This window comes from Ammodytes marinus (genome assembly GCF_949987685.1).
Source record: "Ammodytes marinus genome assembly, chromosome: 5".
Classification (NCBI taxonomy): Eukaryota; Metazoa; Chordata; class Actinopteri; order Uranoscopiformes; family Ammodytidae; genus Ammodytes; species Ammodytes marinus.
Window position 1 is genome coordinate 27,637,745 of NC_137234.1, and position 22,603 is coordinate 27,660,347.

At 41.8% G+C, this 22,603-nt stretch overlaps 1 protein-coding gene across 1 annotated transcript in view; it reads right to left on the reverse strand.

The window, feature by feature from the left end:
• Positions 1-22,603, reverse strand: part of mical2b (microtubule associated monooxygenase, calponin and LIM domain containing 2b) — a gene marked incomplete at both ends in the record, with an annotated part of 41,060 nt that overhangs the window by 17,421 nt on the left and 1,036 nt on the right. Inside the window, 20 exons of the mRNA XM_080027709.1 lie at positions 1,182-1,274; positions 1,459-1,560; positions 1,799-2,176; positions 2,731-2,862; positions 2,986-3,231; positions 3,866-4,039; positions 4,499-4,627; positions 5,500-5,568; positions 6,041-6,114; positions 7,896-8,098; positions 10,096-10,243; positions 12,711-12,801; positions 13,471-13,597; positions 14,117-14,232; positions 14,480-14,737; positions 16,609-16,709; positions 17,785-17,940; positions 18,820-18,921; positions 19,811-19,927; positions 21,326-21,533. Of these exons, the coding sequence (XP_079883835.1) occupies positions 1,182-1,274; positions 1,459-1,560; positions 1,799-2,176; positions 2,731-2,862; positions 2,986-3,231; positions 3,866-4,039; positions 4,499-4,627; positions 5,500-5,568; positions 6,041-6,114; positions 7,896-8,098; positions 10,096-10,243; positions 12,711-12,801; positions 13,471-13,597; positions 14,117-14,232; positions 14,480-14,737; positions 16,609-16,709; positions 17,785-17,940; positions 18,820-18,921; positions 19,811-19,927; positions 21,326-21,533 (3,024 nt within the window). The remainder of the gene's footprint in view (positions 1-1,181; positions 1,275-1,458; positions 1,561-1,798; positions 2,177-2,730; positions 2,863-2,985; positions 3,232-3,865; positions 4,040-4,498; positions 4,628-5,499; positions 5,569-6,040; positions 6,115-7,895; positions 8,099-10,095; positions 10,244-12,710; positions 12,802-13,470; positions 13,598-14,116; positions 14,233-14,479; positions 14,738-16,608; positions 16,710-17,784; positions 17,941-18,819; positions 18,922-19,810; positions 19,928-21,325; positions 21,534-22,603) is intronic.

Consider the following 22,603-nt stretch of genomic DNA (forward strand, 5'->3'; position numbering starts at 1 on the left):
AGTTGTTGTTTCACTGTTAAAAAGCAGTTTCAGAGAAAATGCTGGACATAATTCCCAAGAGATCGTCGTAGAATGGCCAGGCAGTTTTTCAGTGATGGCCAAGCTGCTTCTATGAAAAAGGTGCAATGTCCACTTTTCACAGAATCAACATCGGGTCTCATGTCAGTGGTGTGGATTGATTCACTTCATAGACCAATCAAATGAGGAGAATTGTGACTTGATTCCAAATCAGGTGGCTTAAACCCACTCTACTACCGTCAGCAAACGGTATGCAGATCAAGCAGATGGTCATCATCGTCTAGTTGCTTCTAGCTACCCTGAAGCCAACTAACCAGCTTTTTCAAAACCAGAAGGCAGTTTAAGGCCAAGCAGTGGTTAAAGTTGTAGTGTGTAACTTCTGTTGCCCCCATGAGGGATTCTGAGTAATGACAACAACACTGTCGGTGCATTGACATGAGGTAAAGCCTTCGGTGACCATGCATGGATTTAATACCTTCTGCTGTACGTCCAAGTGTTTTCGTAGCAGTAGAATCAACAACTGAAACATTTCTTAGGAGCTTCTTGGGATTTGAAACTAGTGTCGTGGGGCGACACCAGTTTGTAAACGCTGCCACACTGAGAAATACAGTGAGAATTGTGTGGAGTCGATAGGCTTAATCAACTTTGTGTCAACTCGTTTTCGCGATGGCTTGAATGTAACCGACGTTCAGTTAGGTGAAAAAAATTACTCACTGTAGCTTTAAGCATGAGCTAAGGTTAGCAGTAACTGCATGCAGATACTGTATATAAGCTGCCAATATGTAGGCAAAGCCAGTCTCCTGAAGCCATCTCACACTACATGCAGTCACACTAGCCGCTCCATTGCTTTTGCCCTCGCAAAGACAGAGCAGAATCCATTTACCCCTTCAGCCTTAGGAGCCCTCCGTTTCCAGGGAACTAGTGCCTGAAAAAGCAGATTATCTCTTGTCAAAGCCCGGGGGCGGCTGGTTAAAAACATAAGCATTAGTCTCTTCTTGATTGTTTTGTAATCTTACTTAACGTTAGGAAAAACCAAACTTGAAAGCAACACAATGCATTCTAATGATGCCGTTTGTTTTAAATGTGAGCTGAATTACACATCCATTGGTGAATCCTCTGGGTTAGCTTTTTGGTCTCAGCAAAACATCCACGTGCAATCTTACCGGCGAGGCATTGGGCCTGTGGTCTGTCTCATAGAGGACGGCCAGCATCTGAGCTTTAGCATCTATTCTGGACGACACCTTTCCAACAGTACGCTAACGGTAGCGCCAGGGGGGATGAGGGGGGTGGGGGGGGGGGGGAGAGACACAGGCACAGAGGGTTGGAGAAGGGAAAAAAAGATGGAATTGGAAACAACAAGTTGGAAGTTAGAGAGTAGACAGAGGGGGGGAAAAAAGCATGATTTACTTTGTATTTAGGCAGAAGGATGGATTGGTCTACCTCTTTAAGGTAACTAGGGGCTGCAGACGGACAACTCTCAGAGCGGACAATAGACTTTTTGGTGATTCTCCGTGGGTTGTCAAGAGCCATACCGCCATTGCACTGAGTGGACATCAGAATCAACATGTTTTTTTAAATACGATGATAATCAGTTCATGTGTTTCATATGAAAAGCAGAGAATCCCTGTGTAGTTCCTACAGCCCTATGACTATACAGTTTGTTATCCAAGTTATTTGAATGAGAATGTTCTAGAATTAAGAGTTTGGTTGAAAGTGGAGCTAATGGGTTATAAGCACTGGATTAGCAGTGCTTATTGATACGCATGTTGGAAACCGTTACCTTCAAGTGAACATTTTCAGCTAATTTCTTATTCTCAAAGGTGTCCCGAGCAGCAGTTTTATGGACCTTCTCCGCATTGTTCACAGACGTGTCACGAATCGCCTCGGGGCTTTTTTCTATAGAAACCGGATGAGAAGGCATGGAGTGGTTGTGTCCATTTGCACAGTTGGTTTCAGTTCTTTCAGAGTGAGTGTGAGAGGAGGAGGAGGGGGCTTTCTGTGTATTGTCCCCACGTCCAGAGGCGTACAGGGGGACGGAAGAGAAGCCGGCCTGGGCTGTGGGCTCGGGGACAGGGTGGACTACGCGGTAGACAGTGGAGCTAGCAGGGACAGAGGCAGGAGGAGGAGGAGGAGGAGTGGAAGAGGTAGATAGTTCCACCTACACAAGGAAAGGTTCAAAACAGAAATGACAGATTGAGTGTAGGATACAGAAAGGGATCAGAGAAGAGAACTGGGTCAAATGAAAAGCGACAGTGAAATTCAAACGGTCAAAGAATGTCAATCGTGTAAGGGAATGTCACAGAAAAAAAACATTCAAAGTCCTGAAAACATACACTGCCCAGCCCAAAACATAATTTTTTCTCAGATTAGCACTTTGCCTGTCCTTGGTTTTAATGGAAAAAAACGTTATATCCTTGTAGGAGCCTAAATCAGCAGCAATGTCTATTCAAAATACATATTCATCTTTATTTTTAGTGAGCACATGCCTGACACAAGCTTCAATGTCAGCTTAATGTAAAAGCTGATAGGTCAATAAGAGCCCTTGAGTACATTCGGTATATATAATTTGATTAGACGACTTATTGTATCGTTTCAATAATTGATGGATTCATCGACGATCAAAATAGTCATGAGTTGCAGCCCCTAGTCACATCATCAAGCCATGCACAGTCAGGCATGGAAGCCTGGGTGGTTGGTGCCGTAATACACAACCTGGGACTCAGAAGAAGAGGAAGCATGATCAGGTTTGCTGGAGCCAGGAAACATGGAGGAGAGGAGGATGGCTCTGTCCTTTATACTGCCCCCAGAAAAGCCTCCAGGAGACCGTCTGTGGGCCTTACTCTGCTGACAGCACGCCGTGGTTAAAGCCATAATAGAGCAGGTCAAAAAGACTTTCTTATTTTCTTAATATATATATGTAAAAGACCAAATGAAAAAAACATTGTACAGAACGGGCATGACATTCACCTGCTGTATGGACTCCTCAGACCTCTCAGAGGAATGATCAAACTCAGACAGAGCAGAGGCAGAGAAAGAGGTGCGTTGTGGGTAATAATGCTTAGTGAGATTAGGACTGGGTGAGCGGCGGGGGCCGGAGGGCGAAGGCGAGCGACTGCAGTCACTCTGATGGGGGGAGGTTTTGGGGGAATAGAGGAAAGTGTTCTGCTGGGCCACAGCACTGGGGTTCTCCAGTAAGCGAAGGTAGATGGAAGGCTGGAAAGACAGGAAGAGGGAGATGGGGAAAGAAAAGAGAGAGAGAGTGTGTGTGTGTGTGTGTGTGTGTGTGTGTGTGTGTGTGTGTGTGTGTGTGTGTGTGTGTGTGTGTTTATAGCAGTTACACAGATGTTAAAAAGAGACTATTAGAAACCTTGAAATGTTTATGAAAGTCAAATTTTTTCCTCTGATGAACATAAATGACATGTTGCAGCAAACGAGACGATCAGCGAATCAAAGCTGTTTTTATATAGTCATTGATAATGCCCTGGCCTTTTGTCCTGAGTCCCCAGTAACTTGGACAGAAAGGATTTACAGCAGGCAGACCTGAACAGCCAAGTGTTTCCCCAATGGTACTAAATCCAAGTTGACTTTGCTTTGCCATCGTCATATTACCATTATTAATCTTCCCACGGTCACCTATACATACGTTAGCTTAGCTCAAATACTGGTAGTCAGGGGGGTAGCGTTAGCATGCCTTCCGCTGACAGTCAGAAGATACATTTTTACAACATCACTAAATGGTCCTGTGTGCTTGTGGTACTTATTTGTAAAACTTAAAAAAAAGGAAACTCAGAGCCACTTTAGCATATGTTGAAGGAGGAAAGGAAAAAGTGAGGACAGACAGGCCTACCTGCCACTTGGGGCGAGGGGGCGACAGGAGAGGAGGAGGAGGGGGGGCGTCTTTGGGCTTTGCAAAACGAGGGTTTTCACACTCCTCTTCCTCATTGTCATCATCATCATCACTATCATCCTCATCCCCCGAGAGAGGAGAAGAAAAGGAGGGATCTGATTGGTCCTCATCAGACTGATGCAAGGAGGAAAGGGGAGGAAAGGAAAGGAAAAGGAAAGGAAAGGGAAAGGGAAAGGGAAAGGTCCCAAAATACATGGCACATCATTTGGTAACAAAGCTGAATTTAAGAGTTATTCAGTTAAACCTTTGAACGTTCTCATTTCTCTGACACACCTCACAGTTACGTATTGCACCTTTAGAACCACAACAGAATATTCAATGCCGCTATTCCAATGCCACGGAATTCCGTAAACTTGGATTACTTTACTAGCCTTATCTATTTTGAATACACGTTGGTCGGAAATATCCTTCTGAAAAGTTTGAAGACCAAAACACAGGGAGCAAACATGATGTTAAATTGAGAAATCCTCACACTTCTTGTGGGTGTGAAAGTCAGACGTATAGCCTACAGTATGTCCCAGGGCCTTTTTCTGATATGTGGGCTCAGCATTGGAGCGGTCAAACTTCTCTCACCTTGCTGCCTGTCTTGGCAGATGAAGAGTTCTCCTCAAACTTGGCCAGCAGCTGAGTGGCCATGGAGCGCACCTTGTTCTCCTTCAGCTCCCCGTCCTCAGCAGCAGGGGGCGCACTGTGGCAGGACAGCTGAAGACCAGGCCAGGACAGGGACGAGAGAGGGGGGAGGAGAGAGTGGGACATTAATATACTGCTCAAGTTCTTCAAGTTCAAGTTACTTTATTAGTCAAATGCACAACAAAAGAGGCAAAGCAGTCATAGCTGGCAATGGCATTTTTGTGTTCCAAGCTCTCCTTAACAATGCAGCAATAAAAAAAAAATAGTATAGAAGATAAGAGTAAAAAGAGTAACAATGTACAGTGCAATTAGGCCAGACACAGCAGATGAATAGGGTAACATTTTTAACTTATAGATGTCACCATGAAACTTTGCCAGTTGATAACATCCATTAAGACTGTTCACTTTTGTGTTTGCAGATTTTATTTTTATTTTTTTAAATAGGCACATTTGGAAATATCTAACTAAATATGTGTCAATTAGTACATATTAGTGTCCAAAGGTTTTTGGATAGAGGCTTTTTTCATTTTTAGAAATCAAAAAAATACTAAGTACAAATCTTAGAAATGCATCTTCAGCATGTTTTTAAGGAGAAAATGTATCATAAATTAGACAATTAACAACAAACAAACAAATCCATACATAATAAGCTTCAGAACAGTGCTTAGAATGATTATGGAAAGATAAGTTGGGTATTGGAAACATAACTTATGTTGAAATAACGGCTGTTAAAGATGGTTGTATAGTATAAATATACAGACGCAGACAGGCCAGGTTAAATCAAATACACACCAGGATGTACATATTGGACCTCTCATACTATTATGGAAGAACACATGTTATGGAAAGCAAAATAGACAAACTTCTCAAAACTGAAGAGTGCTTAAAAAAAACAGTGTGTTTGGCCTTCAGATTCAACATCTTTCACCTTCTTTGGAACTTACCTCTGTGAGGTAGTTGTTTCCCTTTCGCCGTCTCTTGTTAACAGAATCGTCTTCAGGTTTCTTGTCATCCTGTTACCATAGAAGCCACAATTAAAAGATTTTAAAAAAGGCAGACCCATTCAAATGTATAAGCTTCCATGTGGACCATCCTCCATGGTCAAATAAACAAAAGCCACTGAGATTGTGATTAGTGTGAATGTTGATACGGTGAGCCAATAATGTAATTTATACTGTTAACATGAGAGGAAGGCAAGAATGCATATTATCACTGTGAGGATTGACGGTATGCGTTTAGGATTTGATAATACATGTACTACAATCAATGCTTGGATCTCTACGTTAGCTTTAGCTGATCTAATAGAGATGTCAGTGGCTTAGCATAGTGTACTGTGTACTAAGGATGAATGGAAGAGGCCTTGAGAGGGTGGGAAGAGATGAACTTTCAGTGCTCAAGGAAGGCATCAACAGAGACAGAGAAATAGAAAAGACAACTTAACTGGAGGAGAGTTTAAAAAGGTGACAGTATTTGTTTTTTTTTTACCCTGGGGATCCTCTTCCTGAGCTGGTTGCTTTTAGCTGGATATCCTTCACTATTCTCATCTGCTTCTGTTGAACCTGAAACGTGGACACACACAGTCAAACCTGCTTGAAGTTAAGCTGACGTGTTTATTTTCAGAACAATGTACATCAAAACTATTTGATCTACCGGATACTTTAAAAACTTTCAAATGCTTTTCATGCACAAATCAACCACACAAGTCACGCCGATGAAGATATTTCCGTTCTAAATGTGGTCCCTGAGCTGCAAGGTTTCATTCCCTTTTTTTAAAAGATATGAAGCATTTTCCGTGCATCATTTGAGCTATTAATAGTAGTTTACGTAAGACACAGAAACAACATCCAATGTCTATGTGTAAAAGAACCAGAAGAAGAATTTGAAAGATTAGATAATAAAAAATAAAAAAAGTAAAATCGACAGACAGAAGCTTTAAACGTCATCGTAATGGACTTGTTAGCACACAAACAGCAAACTTAACACCAGCCAACAGTTAAATGTAAATGTTAATACCAAATAATCATTAGAAATGGAGCAAAAAAAATAAAAAAATTAACAACTTTGATGGTGGCACATAGTCCAGACCACCATGAGTAAATATAACCACACCATAAACCTAAGCTCCACTAAAATGTCCACCAGTGAATTCCTGCACCAAATGGACTGTGAAAATGGCTCAGTCAGTGGAGGTGAAGATATTTTTCCCCAGAGGTGTGGACTGCTGGCTGCTGACATGAAGGACGTCTGCAGCACCATATAACATTAAGCCATTGGAAGTGGAAAACCTGGCTGTAGTGGGAGCTAACAGCCAGTGGTCAGAGAGGCCTCCAGAGTTACATACAGTAGATTGGATACGGCTTCCACGGACATAGCACACATACCAGTCATATCTCTGGCAACCGAGCAACCTGACCACGGTTGTGTAACGTGCAAGACTCTAGGTCATGCAGTGGGATAAAAACAGTCCCTGGGCCTCACTTATCCAGAATGCAACTGGGTCTGAAAACCGTATAGAGAATGTACTGGAAATTTGACTTGAAGCAACATTTTAAACTTGCAGTCTTAAATCTCTAGATTTAGGTGGTATTTTTTAAATATTTTGTTAAAACACTTTATTTGGTTGTGTAGCCTATAGTTTAACAAATTCCTTTGGTGGTAAAAGGTAAAACTTAGTTTGCACACAACCATACAGTACATACTATACTGTGGGCTGGCGCAGGGCACTTCCCCTGGTCTATTTGTTCAGTATGGCAGGATCCCTCTCTCCCACGCTGGAGTGAATATGTAAACTAATGCTTTCCTCCTGTCACAGTGCGGTCAGGTAGTCGTTGTGTATAGTGGGGTTGTATTTTTCTGAGTCGGTCCAAAAAAAAATCACTTATCTCCTCACTATCCACTACCTGGCCGTAATGTGTGCACACACTGAATAAAATCTGGTGTTTATACACAGCCTAGGCTCTGTAAGATAGTTTGTACATAAAGTGCATGTCAAGACAAAGGGGCCCACTGTAGCTAGCAACATGTCCGTTTACAGAGCCTAGGCTAGGCTGTGTATTAACACTGGATTTCATTTGGCTCGCACACACAGTACAGACATGTAGCATATCTTTATATCATATAAATTTACTGATTTTGTACATAGTAAAAAAACTCCTACATTGATCAACGAGTCTCTATCAGATTTGAATGCGTCTTAAGCATTGACAACATTGGTGATGTTAGGATTAGCATCATCTAGACTGACTTTTATACCAATAAAAGAAAAAAGAAATTCCCCATTAGCCATCACTGTATATAGCTTCAACAATAGAACTTTGGAAAGCAAAGAAGGTAGCCTGACCATTGTCGTTTCCTGCCGGGGAGTTCCTGAAGGCCTCGTAGAACTTGGAGAGGTAGAGCACCATGAGCAGCTTGTCTGGCTGGGCCTGGGCAGCCATGTCCTCGCCCCTGGTCACCGGCTGGATGCCAAACTCCCTCTCTGCCACGTCAAACGCCAGCTGGTTGTTCCCCGCCACGTCCTCCTCGTTCAGGGAGTCATAGTCGCTGAAGAGGGAGGGACAAAAGGTTAAAGGGATGTTAATGGATGGTTTTATATGGTGTTCTTCAAACATCCTATATATTTCCCAATCCCACCAATGGCGGACGAGAACATTGAGGAGCTGAGGGGATGGGAGCAAAAGAGAAAGTCTCACTCGGCTATTATTTTCAACTGAATGCTAATACTACTTGATGATAACATGCATGTCAGCTGTTCATTTTAGCATGTCTCAATTATTTACATAGCAAAGGTTAGCGGATTTTTAAAGCATGTGATTTTACATCAGTTAGTGGTTATGATGGTAAATGCTAGTACTACTTAAAGGCCTACTTCACCGGTTTGAATATGAAGGTGTATTGAATTCTGAGATCCTATGTAGTATAAAAGTGCAAAAAAAATTAAAATCGGTTCATCCTAGCCTGAGAAAAGGCAGAAAGAGTGTTTTTTTTAACCCTATATTTCTCTTTCTCGTGACATCACAGAAAGAGAAATATAGGGTTAAAAAAAACATACTTTGTAAATATTACTGTGATGTCACTGTAAAAGACAAATATAGGGTTAAAAAAAAACTCTTTCTGCCTTTTCTCAGGCTAGGATGAACCGATTTTCGCACATTTATACTACATAGGATCTCAGAATTCAATACACCTTCATATTCAAACCGGTGAAGTAGGCCTTTAACTCGTTTGAATTTAAGTTTGTATGTACTTTATGGTAGAAGTTTAAAAAGTAAAGCTGATGTTAGAATATTGAACGACTTTCTTGGAAAAAAATTAATATAGTGTATGTCATTCTTTTGGACTGACGACCCTGACTTACAGTTACACTGCTTGTGTAGCTGAGGACGGAGTATTTTGAAAGGAACATTTTGGGACAATGAAAAAAAAACAAACACTCGACTAGTGTGCACACATCATGTCTATTTGAATAGGGATCATACAGTAGGTTTGGAAATTGGAATCACAGCTACCTGCTGCTATGACAAGGATTAAGATGACGCTGTGTTTGAGTCACAGACTGTATATAAGGTTTGAGTCCACTAACAACAAATCAATGATGTCATTCCCACCCATCACTCTGACACTCTCATTCGCTTTCTCAGTTGTGTGTGAGCAGACTGCATCATGTAGGTCAGCGTGGACTGTATGACCTGCATTGAATTAGATCCATCACAAGATGGGTTTGGCGCAATATCTCGGATGGCGTGTCAGCAAAGACTCCATGTGACTTGGAGCATCGAACAAAATCAACTAGTATTATCTTTTTCTCAAATAATGTGGAGGAGAGTCAACGTAATACAATGGAAAAAATAACTCACAAACTTCAAAAAGACCAAATGTGTGGCTTTAACGAGAGCGCAAACTACTGATAAAATCCATAAATGAAGACGTACAGTAATACAAATATTAAGGAATTTGGTTAAACCGCAGTATTTCCTACAAGGCACCTTTTGAACAACAAGTGTTGTTGTGCCAAAACAGAGATTGGATTATAGAGATACCCTCACTGCTCACGCTGCTGACATGGGCACCTTAATGTTACAGATTTAAGTTGGAGCAATTCATTCCACTGAGAGACTTTAAAAGCTAAACTAGATTATATTTCTAATAATATTTATATTAATTAAACAAATATGAATAATATTTTTCATTGTTTAAATTAGTACAAAGCGGTATGGCGTGCGTGTGTGTGTGTGTGTGTGTGTGTGTGCGTGTGTGTGTGTGTATGTGTGTGTGTGTGTGTGTATGTGTGTGTGTCTGACAGTTGTCTGAATTTCAAAGACCTGTACCTAAACAAATAAAGCTAAAATAACTGACTGACTATATATTTCCCAGCTGGGAGAGAGCTGACTTTGTTTCTGCGCTCTACTTCCTAGACAACAATTCATTTCATCCAGCTCATTCATGGTATAACGCTGCATTAAGCTGCAAAACAGAGAGCCGCCTAAACCTGAATAACCGTCAACGGATAGATTTGTATTGTGTGCGTGCCTACTCCTTACATGAGCTTGGGTCTCTGGCGGTGTATGAGGGCGCACAGGGCCAGGCCGTTTCTCCAGGAGGATGTGAGGTTGGTGAGGTCCACCCCTCTGTAGCCCTCAGTCTGCTTCTGACACCAGGTCAGCAGTCGGCCAGGGCGCACCTCAGAGTCTTTGGGAAGAGACAGAAGCAATACTGTCAGCAAAAAGGACCTGTCATACTGAATGAATACTGCAAACATTCTAAAATCTGACCGGGTATATTATCTTATGTTGGTCTAATTTCAAAATATCTCACAAAACTTAACATTAAGACAAAATCAACTAGCAAGCAACATTTCAGATATAGGGACTTGTAAGTTCAACACGCTAAAATGCAGAATCATAGACTGGCTTACTATGACACAAAAGCTCTTCATTTAAATACTAATCCAATGCTCTTTATGAGACTTGATAATAAGTTAAATTACATTTGAGATGAAGAGAATGTTATGGACAAATACATCAGAGGAAGAAAACTGCTTTTGAGCATCACAGGCTTATTATTATTATTATTATTATTATTATTATTATTATTATTATTATTATTATTATTATTATTATTATTATTATGAGTATTATGATACATAACACTTCATAATAATACTAGTTAGCCTATATCTACTTCAAAATAAGTTTCCCCAGATCATTTTACGATCTCTTCTACATTGGAAGCTTAAATACCGCATCATATTTTAAAAAATCTTACCCAAGTGATTTTTCCTCTTTTTTTGAAGTGAAATACACCTTGTATTGCTTGTTTTTTTTTAAGTATTTTTGCAGAGGCATTTGCCCAGTGAGTCTGCCATTTCACAGACAGAATAGACGCCCGGATGGAATTAAACTACCATGTGAAAACCAAGGACTTGAGCGTGCACTTGAGGCCTTGTGACTATAAAAGATTTGAATCTCCTAGCGAGCCTAAAAAGCACAGTACATAACCCTGGCAGTGAATTGAGAGACGGAGCAGATAGTCAGGGCTGGGTACAAACGGGCCTACTTAAAGAGAACTGCAATGTTGGCTTTGATGCGCTTTAAAGAAGCATAACTGTAACGCCATGGTGAGATTTCAGGGGTTGATCTGTAGAGAGAAAGGAATGGGGGAAAAACAGGGTGGCTTTACTGAAGGTTTGGTGTTTCTTATATTGAGTCTACCCTCATGGATACACATGAATACAAGTCAACAGCAGCGGGAAACTGCAGCCTCCGAATGCACCATGAAGTTGAATCAAAAGCTCTCAACACAAACTGAACTATTATAAACTTCTTAAAAAAGGTAGGATTAAGAGAAAAGACTGCTGTACTTGATGGCATTAGTTTTTAGCTAGTTGGACCTGATGATGAACTAGCAAACTGAGTGTATACGGAAGAGAAATGTATGGGCCTCGAAACCCAAACGTTTGGAAGTGGCAAAAATTCAAAAGATGCAACGTGAGACTGTTGTACAAAGAAGTCCGTAAACTTTTTTAAGTAGAGACGTGGACTGACCTTATAAGCACCTTATGGAAAATAAAGTAAAGAGTAAATAAGCTAGTGTTAGCTAACAAATACGCCATAACATCATAACATAAGGGGAAATATTGAAATATGTAAACGCTGCGCTGCCTCCAAAGTGGACAAAAGAAAATCTATTATTTGCTCCTCCCGGGGAGAAACCTTCATCATAAGATAAGACAGTGGTGTCTTCCCTTCACTGTTTATGGGTCTGACCCCTCTGTGGCAGGGCACAGCAGGCCAGCACACGTCTGTGAGAGGCCCCATGTGGGTGTCATGTTATCCAGCTGGATTGTCTGGGACTAGGTGTGTCAGCCTGGGACTTTAGATAAGGCTAAAGAGTGGGGGCTGGGGGGCATTGGCTATGATGTCGTCAACTTGTGTTCTGTACAGAGAGCTACTGTATATGCAGGAGTAGTTCACTGCTCAAATGCAGCATGTATTTTGTTAAGGCTGTTTGAGTGATATGCATGGCATTACATTAACAGTAAAGCTTAGGGGTTTTCATTGCACTTATAGAAAGGTATAGAGGAAAGTTTTGACACAGTGTTAATGGAACAGTGGAAGCATTTTATCTCAGAGGTGACTCATAGGATGATCAGATTACCATGACATCATGACGAGGAGCTGTTGAAAGTAAAATACAGTGAGTGTCCTCTGACTAAGTTGACCCAAATCCTCACTGTCACTACTTTGTCTAAAAGAGATTTGATGTGTCCGTCATACGTTTGATTTAATATAGCAGTATGAACACTGCATTCATAAACAGAGACACATCATTCTGGCCCTTTATAAATCAGATATGATTAACTGAAAAAAAGCATTCTGAATCTTTATTTTTCTTACTGATGTCTTCAAATGAAGTGAGTGGACACAATGTGAAAAGAAACAGTATACACTAAACTGTGGGGGTTAGTAATATTCATCCAGATTGCATTTTGGCAAGACTCCAATTGAGTCAGCGTGTAAAGTTAGTCACTGACTAACTGGATGAAAGGTTATCTTATGAATATGACAGAGACCGGGCCATCAGATCAGACAGAGAACTATATCAGGCTTTCTTTGGTAGGAAGTTGTGGTGTGTTGGGAGTCATTGAACATCTCACCTTTTCTGGACAAGTTGACTGATCGACGCTTGGGTCCTCCTCTTTCAATGTGCAACGAGTCATGTTGGCCATCAATGAACAGGTGACGCACCTGAGAGTGAGAGTGAGAGAGAAAGAGAGAGAGAGAGTGAGAGAGAGAGAGTAAGAGAGAGAGAGAGTGAGAGAGAGAGAGAGAGAGAGTGAGTGAGTGAGTGAGTGAGAGAGAGAGAGAGAGAGTGTGAGAGAGAGAGTGTGAGAGAGTGAGGGTGAGAGTGAGAGAGAGTGAGAGTGAGAGAGATGGGGGAAGATATGTAAGGAATCTTCAATTTCAGATCATTAGATGATTTCAAACTAGATCAGATAACTAAATGAAGACATGCATAAAGTTGAACAAGGTGAACAAGTAAAATACACTTCATGTGATTAGTGCGGATGGGCTTCAGACCAGAGATGATCCGCTCCAGAGTTCACTTTCAAACGGCCCCAGACCACCTCTTTCAAGTGGAGCAGAGTCCGGTTGTTTAGTGCACATGCACCAGAGTCTGGGACTGTGTTCAAACCAACCCAAATGAACCACACCAAGGGCTTAAACGCTCCAGGGTTGGTTTCAACCGCAGTTAAACAAAGCTGGTGTGAACACGCCCTAAGTGTCTCTTAATACCTTTGTTTCCTTTGATATCTACTTTAATTATATATACTATAATATATCTTCTATTGTAATTGAAGTTCTTTGCTATTGAAGTAAAGTGTATCATTTTATTCTAGCAGTGTTTGGACTGACCTGGTGTGGGCGCACACAGCTGGAGTTGAGGTTGGGGTAGCGCGTGGCGGGGTCGATGGCGTACTGCTCAAAGTTCTTACTGATGTTCTCTGTGGTGGTCTGAGGCAGCAGCCGGTAGATACTCTCCCTGAGGAACAAGGCAGATACAACGGACACAGTCAAAATACTGCAGCTTACAACAGATACAACAACACAGCAATTATTGTGCACAAATTGTAATTTAAAATCTAGAAGAACAATAATATAGTCAAGAGAGTTGTTGAAACAGCTCTCCTCCTCTGGGGAGCATGTACACACATACTAATAATACATATCCGGCCAATAGTTAGCCAAGCTATCTTGCTTTGGACTAAAGTGTTTAACAGACCAACTGACTTAATGTCCACAACTGTCTGGCCTGATGCTTGTTTTCAGAGTAAACAAATTACAGAGAAGTATATCTATCTATCTATCTATCTATCTATCTATCTATCTATCTATCTATCTATCTATCTATCTATCTATCTATCTATCTATCTATCTATCTATCTATCTATCTATCTATCTATCTATCTATCTATCTATCTATCTATCTATCTATCTATCTATCTATCTAGCTCATCTTAAGACAGAGGAAGTGGAAAATAAAGCCCCCACACACACACACCTCTCAGCCAGTATCTCCAGAGGGCTCCTGCCCTGTGCCCAGCCCCTCACCATCCACGCTGTGTCGAAGGCTGCCAGGAACCCCCGAGCACAGCCCGTACCCATGGGCCAGAAGGGCTGTGAGCAGAGAACACAAAGAGTCCATACACATTAGCCAAAAATTCCTCTTACCTCAAACAGACTGTCTCCCACTGAATTTACAGTGAAAAAAAAAATCCTGTACCATGATATATATATACTGTTACCTATAAAATGACTAATACTGTGATACTGTGATAGAATATTTTCATAACGCGTCCACCTTACTTGACGACACACCCAATGAACCCCATCCGTCACTACTTCACGTTAATCCCCCCTTTACCTCGAGCAGACTGTCTCCCACCAGAGCCACCACCAGCTGATGTCCGTGCTTCTCCCGGATGAGGGCGGCGTTCTCCGAGGCGTACATGTTGGTGAAGTCGAACATGGCCACGTCGGGCTGGCCGTAGTGGTTGATGGCGTAGTCCAGGGAGGGCAGCTGGTAGTTGGTGCCAAAGTCTGCGGCTTCGCGGCCGTAGGAGCGCAGAGCCTCCTGGTTGACGTTGTCCATGCTCAACAGGCGCTCTGTCTCCATGTAGTCCTGGGAGAAGGATACAAGAGAGGGGTGGGGAGAGGGCGGGGCAAGGTTTTAGAGCAGAGGTCAATGTCATCAGATAAGTGATTTAAAGACGCACTCCTCAATAAAAACAATTATAACCAAAGGATCAAATAACTTTAAGGTATATATTTTCTAGGGCTGTCAAATTAACGCGTTAATTTCGATTAATTAATCACAGAAAAATTAACGCAATTAAAGAAATTAACGCAGATTAATCGCACTTCTATAATGCCCTTTGACCCGGTGCAAAAGTGGTGCGCAGCTGCACCTGTAGCTTGCTTACACAGCCCGCACGGGTGAAAGGGAGAAAAGTAAAGAGAGAAGCAGGGGAAAGGGCGGTTCCGAGGGCTCTATGGACGGTTTATGGGATGCTTCGGGCAAATAAGCATGAAGGTAGGAAGACATCTTACTTTATTCTCCGCAGTGTCTATGCATTATTGATTTAGTGGGTGCAACAATGTATAGGTTCAAAACAGTATCTCTCAATCTTCCTCCGTGTGTCTCAATTTTGTTTGCTAGCTGTCTCGCCTCCCGCGTAAACGGACACCCGCCCCGTGTGTGTCACAGAGCCTGTCTCGTGTTAATCACAGAGCCTGTAATTAATTAGATTAATTTTTTTAATCGCTTGACAGCCCTAATTTTTTCTGTTCTTGACTGAGTATTGCACCTTTAAAAGTAGACTGATGTGTTTCACCGTAAGAAGAACATCATTTCAAGGCCAAGAGAGTCAGTTTGTAGTATCGGTGAGATATAGAGTGTGTGAGTGTGTGTGTGTGTGTGTGTGTGTGAGAGTGTGTGTGTGTGTGAGTGTCAGTCATAGCTGACGTGGGGAAATATCACTCTGCACTAATGGGCAATGTTATATGATACCACCACTGAGGGACTACTGTAGCTTCAACACGCGCGTGCGTGTGTGTATGCGTGCATATGGTTGTGTGTGTGTGTGTGTGCATATGGTTTTGTGTGTGTGTTTTGTGTGTACGTCCATCGTGTATCCAATATGGGGTTTCCTTTGTGTGTGCGTTTATATGTATTTTCAGATGATTTTCGTGCTAAGCGTTAACAACAGCAGTCTTCCTTATATGATCACACCTATGCCCCTCAATGCCATACTAATATCCTCATGCCAACTGTGTAATATCTGCAGAGGGACATTAAAGATGGACGAGAGACAGGGCGTAGAGAGAGAGAGAGAGACATAGAGAGAGAGCTAGCCTCTAATCAGAGCTCCATTTCATTATCATCCCCTATAAAGGCCCATCACTCATCACCAGGCATCGCTACTGGAGGCCACGGTCAACACACACACACACACACACACACACACACACACACACACACACACACACACACACACACACACACACACACACACACACACACACACACACACACACACACACACACACACACACACACACACACACACACACACACACACACACACACACACACACACACACACACACACACACACACACTCACTCACTCACTCACACACACTCACACACACTCCTGTCTACCCAAAACAAACTTTCACTCTCTGCTCTGGCAGCTGGTTAGAAATATTGCAACCCATGTGTTTGTTTGTGGCCTATAAGTCTGTGTATCAGTCTAAATTTCCGCACACTATTAGTTGACAACTGTCAAAAAGTATTACTAGAATACCTTCAATAATGCTAACTGTACACCTCATATAACAAATGCAGAAAAAGACAAAAAAAAACATAGTGAGTGAGTGAGTGAGTGAGTGAGTGAGTGAGTGAGTGAGTGAGTGAGTGAGTGAGTGAGTGAGTGAGTGAGTGAGTGAGTGAGTGGTAGGAGGTGTGTATGTGAGTGTGTGTGTAACTCACATTTATAATGACCCCTTTGTCCAGCAGACTCTGCTTCTTCGCTGTCATGACAAAGTAGTGGGTGTTGTCCTTGTAGTAAACTATGTTCTCCAAGTCTATCCCTGAAATACAACAGCAAATGCACTTAACAAAGAGACAAAGGGCTGGAGAAGGAGCAAATAGAGCTGCAGAAGCAAACAGACAGCACTGCATGCTATGTAACTCAAACAAATCTTCAGAGACAGAGGCTTAATATTGTGAGTTGCTTGTGCCCATTTTTTAAAAATGTATATAGAGAAAAGTGCTATATAAATTGAATATATTATCATTATTAAATATGTATTACATCTTTTGCAGGTTTGGTACATGGCCTAGATATTTTATTTCAGGATACAGGAACACACAACTCTTAAAATGTCATTGCGGCAGTCTCAGGTAAGTAATCAATCATACAAACAAGTTAAGATTAATCAATGACAAAAATCAATAAAATGTAATTATCAACCATACAAACGAATAAAGGGTTGTTTTAAACTTGTTTTTCTAACGGCCTCTGCACACATCCTGCGTCTACCTCTGGAGCGCGTCGCCTTACCTTACTGCTGCGTCTCTCGGACTTTTCTCGGACACACATGGAACGTCTCAGCAGCAGCTGCTGCTGCAGCGCTGCTTCTAAAAGCCCTATCTTTCTACATAGAGTTTTCATAGATAATTCCCATTAAAAATGAAGTTCTTTCGTGTCATTTATGATGCATATGATTTATATTGAGTCTAATATTGAGTCTGGACAGTAATCCGTGCGTCCCATTGCCCTTTTTATTTTATTTTTTATTTTTATTTTTTTGTCACATTTTCGCTTGTTGGAAGTTTTATTTTGAAAGGGACACACCAGGAAATGGTGAAACTACAGCAAAGGCTGCCGGTATGAAGTCAATATGACTCTCAGCAGAGTATTTCTCTATCAGTTAAAGCAGAGAGACCCGAGAGAGACGTGCGGCTCTCAGAAAGAAATAGACGAGCCTCCTGAGGTAAAGGGGAGCGGCGCTGCAGACGTGCCTCCGACGCGCATCAGCAGTGCGTCTGAGGTTGGATGTGTGCCCGCTCTAGGTTGATTACACGGTCAGTGACAAAAAGTCAGACGCAGACGTGAGGTAGACGCGCAGTAGAGGTAGGATGTGTGTGGAGGCCGTAACTCACCCGTCTCCTCCCTGAGTTCCAGGAAGAACTTCTGGTTAAAGATGAAGGCCACTCCACTGATTTCCTCCACCTTGGCCTCTGCCGTGGTGTTCCTGTTGACAAAGTTAGCCGTGATGGCGATGGCTAACTTCCCTCGGAACTCTTTGCGACCAAAACCTGACGGAAAAGAAATGTTAAAAGCAGTTGCAATAAATCTTCCATTATAAGCAATATAAATAAAGTAACACAGGTTTAGGGGGTTAAACTTGGATTGGAGCATCATATTTAGAAAGTAGATGACCCTCTTATAGGTGTACACACAAGGGAGTTTGCCAGCAGTCGACCATACACAAACACACTAAAACCCATAAATACACATATGTTAAACACACCCATTCAGAGGAAAAAGCTCACATACAGTTCATAACAAGCCACATACACGGCACGTTACAAACTATTAAGCTTTCAGTTGAAACCACGTCAACAGGAAATGCTTTATCCAGTGTGTGAAAGCTATTTGACGACACCTCGCCTCTTTCCCAGTAAAAATAACAAATGGTGCACAGTACACTGCAGAGTATGTTTGTCATGAACAAACCTTTCTATTTGTGAAGCACATGAACCCCTCAGCAGCACCACTCTGGACTCTGACTTGTTTTCTGTCTCACCTTCTAAAGTCTCCTTGACTTGTCTCCTGTCTCACCTTCTAAAGTCTTCTTGACTTGTCTCCTCCTGTCTCACCTTTTAAAGTCTTCTTGACTTGTCTCACCTTCTAAAGTGTTCTTGACTTGTCTCCTGTCTCACCTTCTAGAGTCTTCTTGACTTGTCTCCTGTCTCACCTTCTAAAGTCTTCTTGACTTGTCTCACCTTCTAAAGTGTTCTTGACTTGTCTCCTGTCTCACCTTCTAGAGTCTTCTTGACTTGTCTCACCTTCTAAAGTGTTCTTGACTTGTCTCCTGTCTCACCTTCTAGAGTCTTCTTGACTTGTCTCACCTTCTAAAGTGTTCTTGACTTGTCTCCTGTCTCACCTTCTAGAGTCTTCTTGACTTGTCTCACCTTCTAAAGTGTTCTTGCGTCCGTCTGCCCCGATCACCACGTCCAGATCAAAGCCTGACACGGTGTGTCCCTCTGGCCTGACCTCTGCTCTCCACCCAGGACCTGAGGACAGACAAACCAGCAGGCTCTACTTTAGAAAGATTACTTTTCAAACCATTACACACATGTCCTCAAAAGTGACTCAAAGTATTGAGTGCTGCGCCGACATTTTTCTCTAAACACAACACTCTCTTCAATCCTGCCGAGGTGACTACACATGGCGGTATAACGCGGATATGACTCTTTCGACCAATCAACGGACGGCAGTGTGTAGCTCCACCTTTCACACGGGTTTGTCCCCAATGGAGGAGAATAAGTTCAAATGAAAAGGCAGAGGACAGGGAGTTGGGGGTGATGATGCTGACAGGCAAAGATCTTGGAGGACAACCTGGAGGACAGTAATATTGTTGCTAGGGATCTAAAAGTGAGTCTTGGGGCCCCTGATTCAAATTTCATGTTGGTTAGGGTTGGATTATTGGGAAACCGTGTTCTTTTTCCAACCACACAAAGTGTATTTCTCATGTTGCATAGTGCTCTTAGTGGACACATGGTTGTGCCGTGCTACCTGGAGTGGTAAAGTAAAAGAGAAAGTCGCCATACACCAGATTTAGGACACTTAGTATATTTTGGGAAGCAACCTCAAAGTAGAACTAAAATGTAACCGCCAGTAGACTCTATCAATAGCCTAGTCTTAGTTATTTTCCACACAGTTTGCTCTTAGTGCTGCCAGTGCTAACGCCTCCTCACTAGGAATCTTTCTGATCACTTTAACATGTGCACTGTGTGAGCAGGCGAGTCCCTATGTGTCACTGACACACACACACACACACACACACACACACACACACACACACACACACACACACACACACACACACACACACACACACACACACACACACACACACACACACACACACACACACACACACACACACACACACACACTTACTGTCGTCAGTCTGCTCCGCCGGTGGCTCCACAATGTTGACAAACTCCACGTTGACATGAATCTCCACTCCCAGGATCAGGCAGACTTTGAGCAGCATCAGCTGGAGTCTGCGGATACCTGGAGGGGATGCAAACACACACACACGTACCCATGCAGTTATTGGATATGCACATATATGCACAAAGTAGGTTACAGCCAACTGTAAATGAGCTCTCTTTGTATTCATTTAGTGCCAGATAATGTCGCTGTTCTGTAATATGAATTGGCCTCAACATCAGGGAACAACGATACTATTGATGGTAACAATTTATTTCCCAAATGATTCTTGAAATGATCGTTCTGTAGAGATCATTTGGATCTTTGTACGAAATCTGACTAATTATGGGGGAAACTTTAAATTTGGCAATGACATTGACAAAGTACTTAAACCTGTCATGTCAATCTATTAAACAATCTACTCAAACTAAATGTAGCCCATCAGTGCAATCCTTACTGAACTGTCTACAACAGTACTGTCACACCAACTACTTCCTGACAGTACTGTTACACTAATGAAGAATCAAAACACCAACACAAATAGCACATTATTTCTAGATTGAGTTGACATTGTTAAAATAGTATATACTGCAGCTCAGCAGCTATTTGCAGGTGCATAGTTGAGATGAGAACAAGGGGAGAGCTTTGAGACATACTGTACACTCAGAAGAGCTCATCTTATAGGAGATATTAATACATGACACCGTGGCCAAAGCCGCAGAGGATAGAGCGTCAGTGGAAAATACATCCCACTAGGGATGTAAGAGGCTGAAAACGCTCACTGCAGCAAACTAGACTGCTGGGAAAAATCTCTCACAGGTTACACAGACAATGTCACATTAATCTGCAACGAACGGATTTGACAGCCATGCGTGGTAGGCCTCATTTACATGTATGGCTCCAGGGTACATTGTATTCTATATCTGTTTAACATAGGAGGTAAAATAACAAAGTAAAAAGAAACTGCCAAGATATCAATATAGGTATTTTGAATGTAAATGTGATAAAGATTGTTTTTTCGTAGTTGGGATGTTTTGGATTATATAGAAATGATATAAAAGGTCAACTTAATTGTCAAATTTCTGCAATATGTGCCAGAGGAATTTTAAAATACGTTTCTCTCCGACACACGTTGCAATGAGTACAAAAGGACCAAATAAGATAAGTTGAGATAAGTAATATATACAATAAATACATTCTAAATAGATTCACATACATCTCCCATCAAACTTGTCTACATGTCGAGTGGCTCTCTAGAAAGTGTCCAGACCCCAAAGCTAGAGAAGTTGTTTCTCTCAAAACTATTGGACACAGGCAAAGCACAAATTACGTTTTTCATCCCAGAGCATTTTTTTTAGGGAAGCTTTGGTCAACTTCATCCCCACTTTACTCTCTCGCTTCCTGATAAACGTACTGATGAAATACAAAAAAAATAAGTAACAACATTCGAACAAAGAACGTCAAAAAATGTAAACTCACTGATGTGGTCGATGGAGCCGGCGCAGAACTTCCCGTAGAACTTCTTGGCCCCGAGGCCCCTGAGGTCATGGATGGTGAAGGGCCACAGGTGCAGCACGTTGTTCCTGGAGAAGGTGTCTCTCTTCTCGATCACCACCACCTTACAGCCCAGCAGGGCCAGCTCGATGGCTGACCGCAGACCGCACGGACCCCCGCCGATGATCAGACACTGGGGGTGGGGGTGGAAGAGAGGCAAGGCAAGATAAGTTTATTACTATAGCACAATTCAGACCATCAGCCATTCAAAGTGCTTTACAGGGGTGAAAAACATACATCAATGTTAGACATTTGAAATTGCATATAAGAGAAAGAGGGGAGATAGAAGGCACAATAGGGTCTTAAATCTCAGAAAAACAACAGGTGACGGGTAGACTACATACACATCCTTTAGACCAAGTTAGCAACTAGCTGCTGAACATAGTGGAGCATTAAGGAGGTAAAGGACAGAAATATACCACATTTTCCCTCATCTGCTAAAAAGAGGGAATATGGGAACTTTTATGTGTCAGGTATTCGGAAGTAGGACTGGAGATACGCTAATGTGGCTTTGTCTGTGTTGCATGTGTGAATGAGCAACTATCATGCTCAATAAGGGGTTTCCACCATTTTCCAAATTCTTGATTCGAAATAGATTTTTTTAACGATCGGATTTGATTCTGATCTTTTTTTTTGTGTTGTGTTTTTCTTTTAGAACAGATGGTTATACCATTTAGGACTTGTCTAGTCTCATGATCATTGGTTTAGTCCATGATAACTCATTTCATATTTCATTTCTTAATTCAAAAGATGTTCTATCTATGTGATGTCATGAGTGATACAATATCTGTTATTCATTATTAGCTATGTAAAAAACACTAAGGCCTTATTGTCAATGTCACAGCTGGTAAAACAATTAGCAAAGCCACCATTGAAAGTAACGTTGAAAATGTTTTGTGGCATCTTCCATGTTAAGAGCCGAAGACACACCCTGTGTTCCAAATCACATACTTTTTCTTTTTACTACACTACATACTAAAGTGCAGAAGAGTATTAGGGCCATAGCAGAGAAAAAAAAACAGATAATGAAGATTTTTTTTAAATTATGTCGAGAAATATCAAGAATAAAGATGCTATTGGAGTTAGTGGGGCCTTTATGCATTTTCAGCATACTACAATTGACGTGCATGCATTGGAACATCCTAAATCGGTTTCTGGCATACTAAATAGTATGGAAGTATGGGTTTTGGAACGCAGGGATAG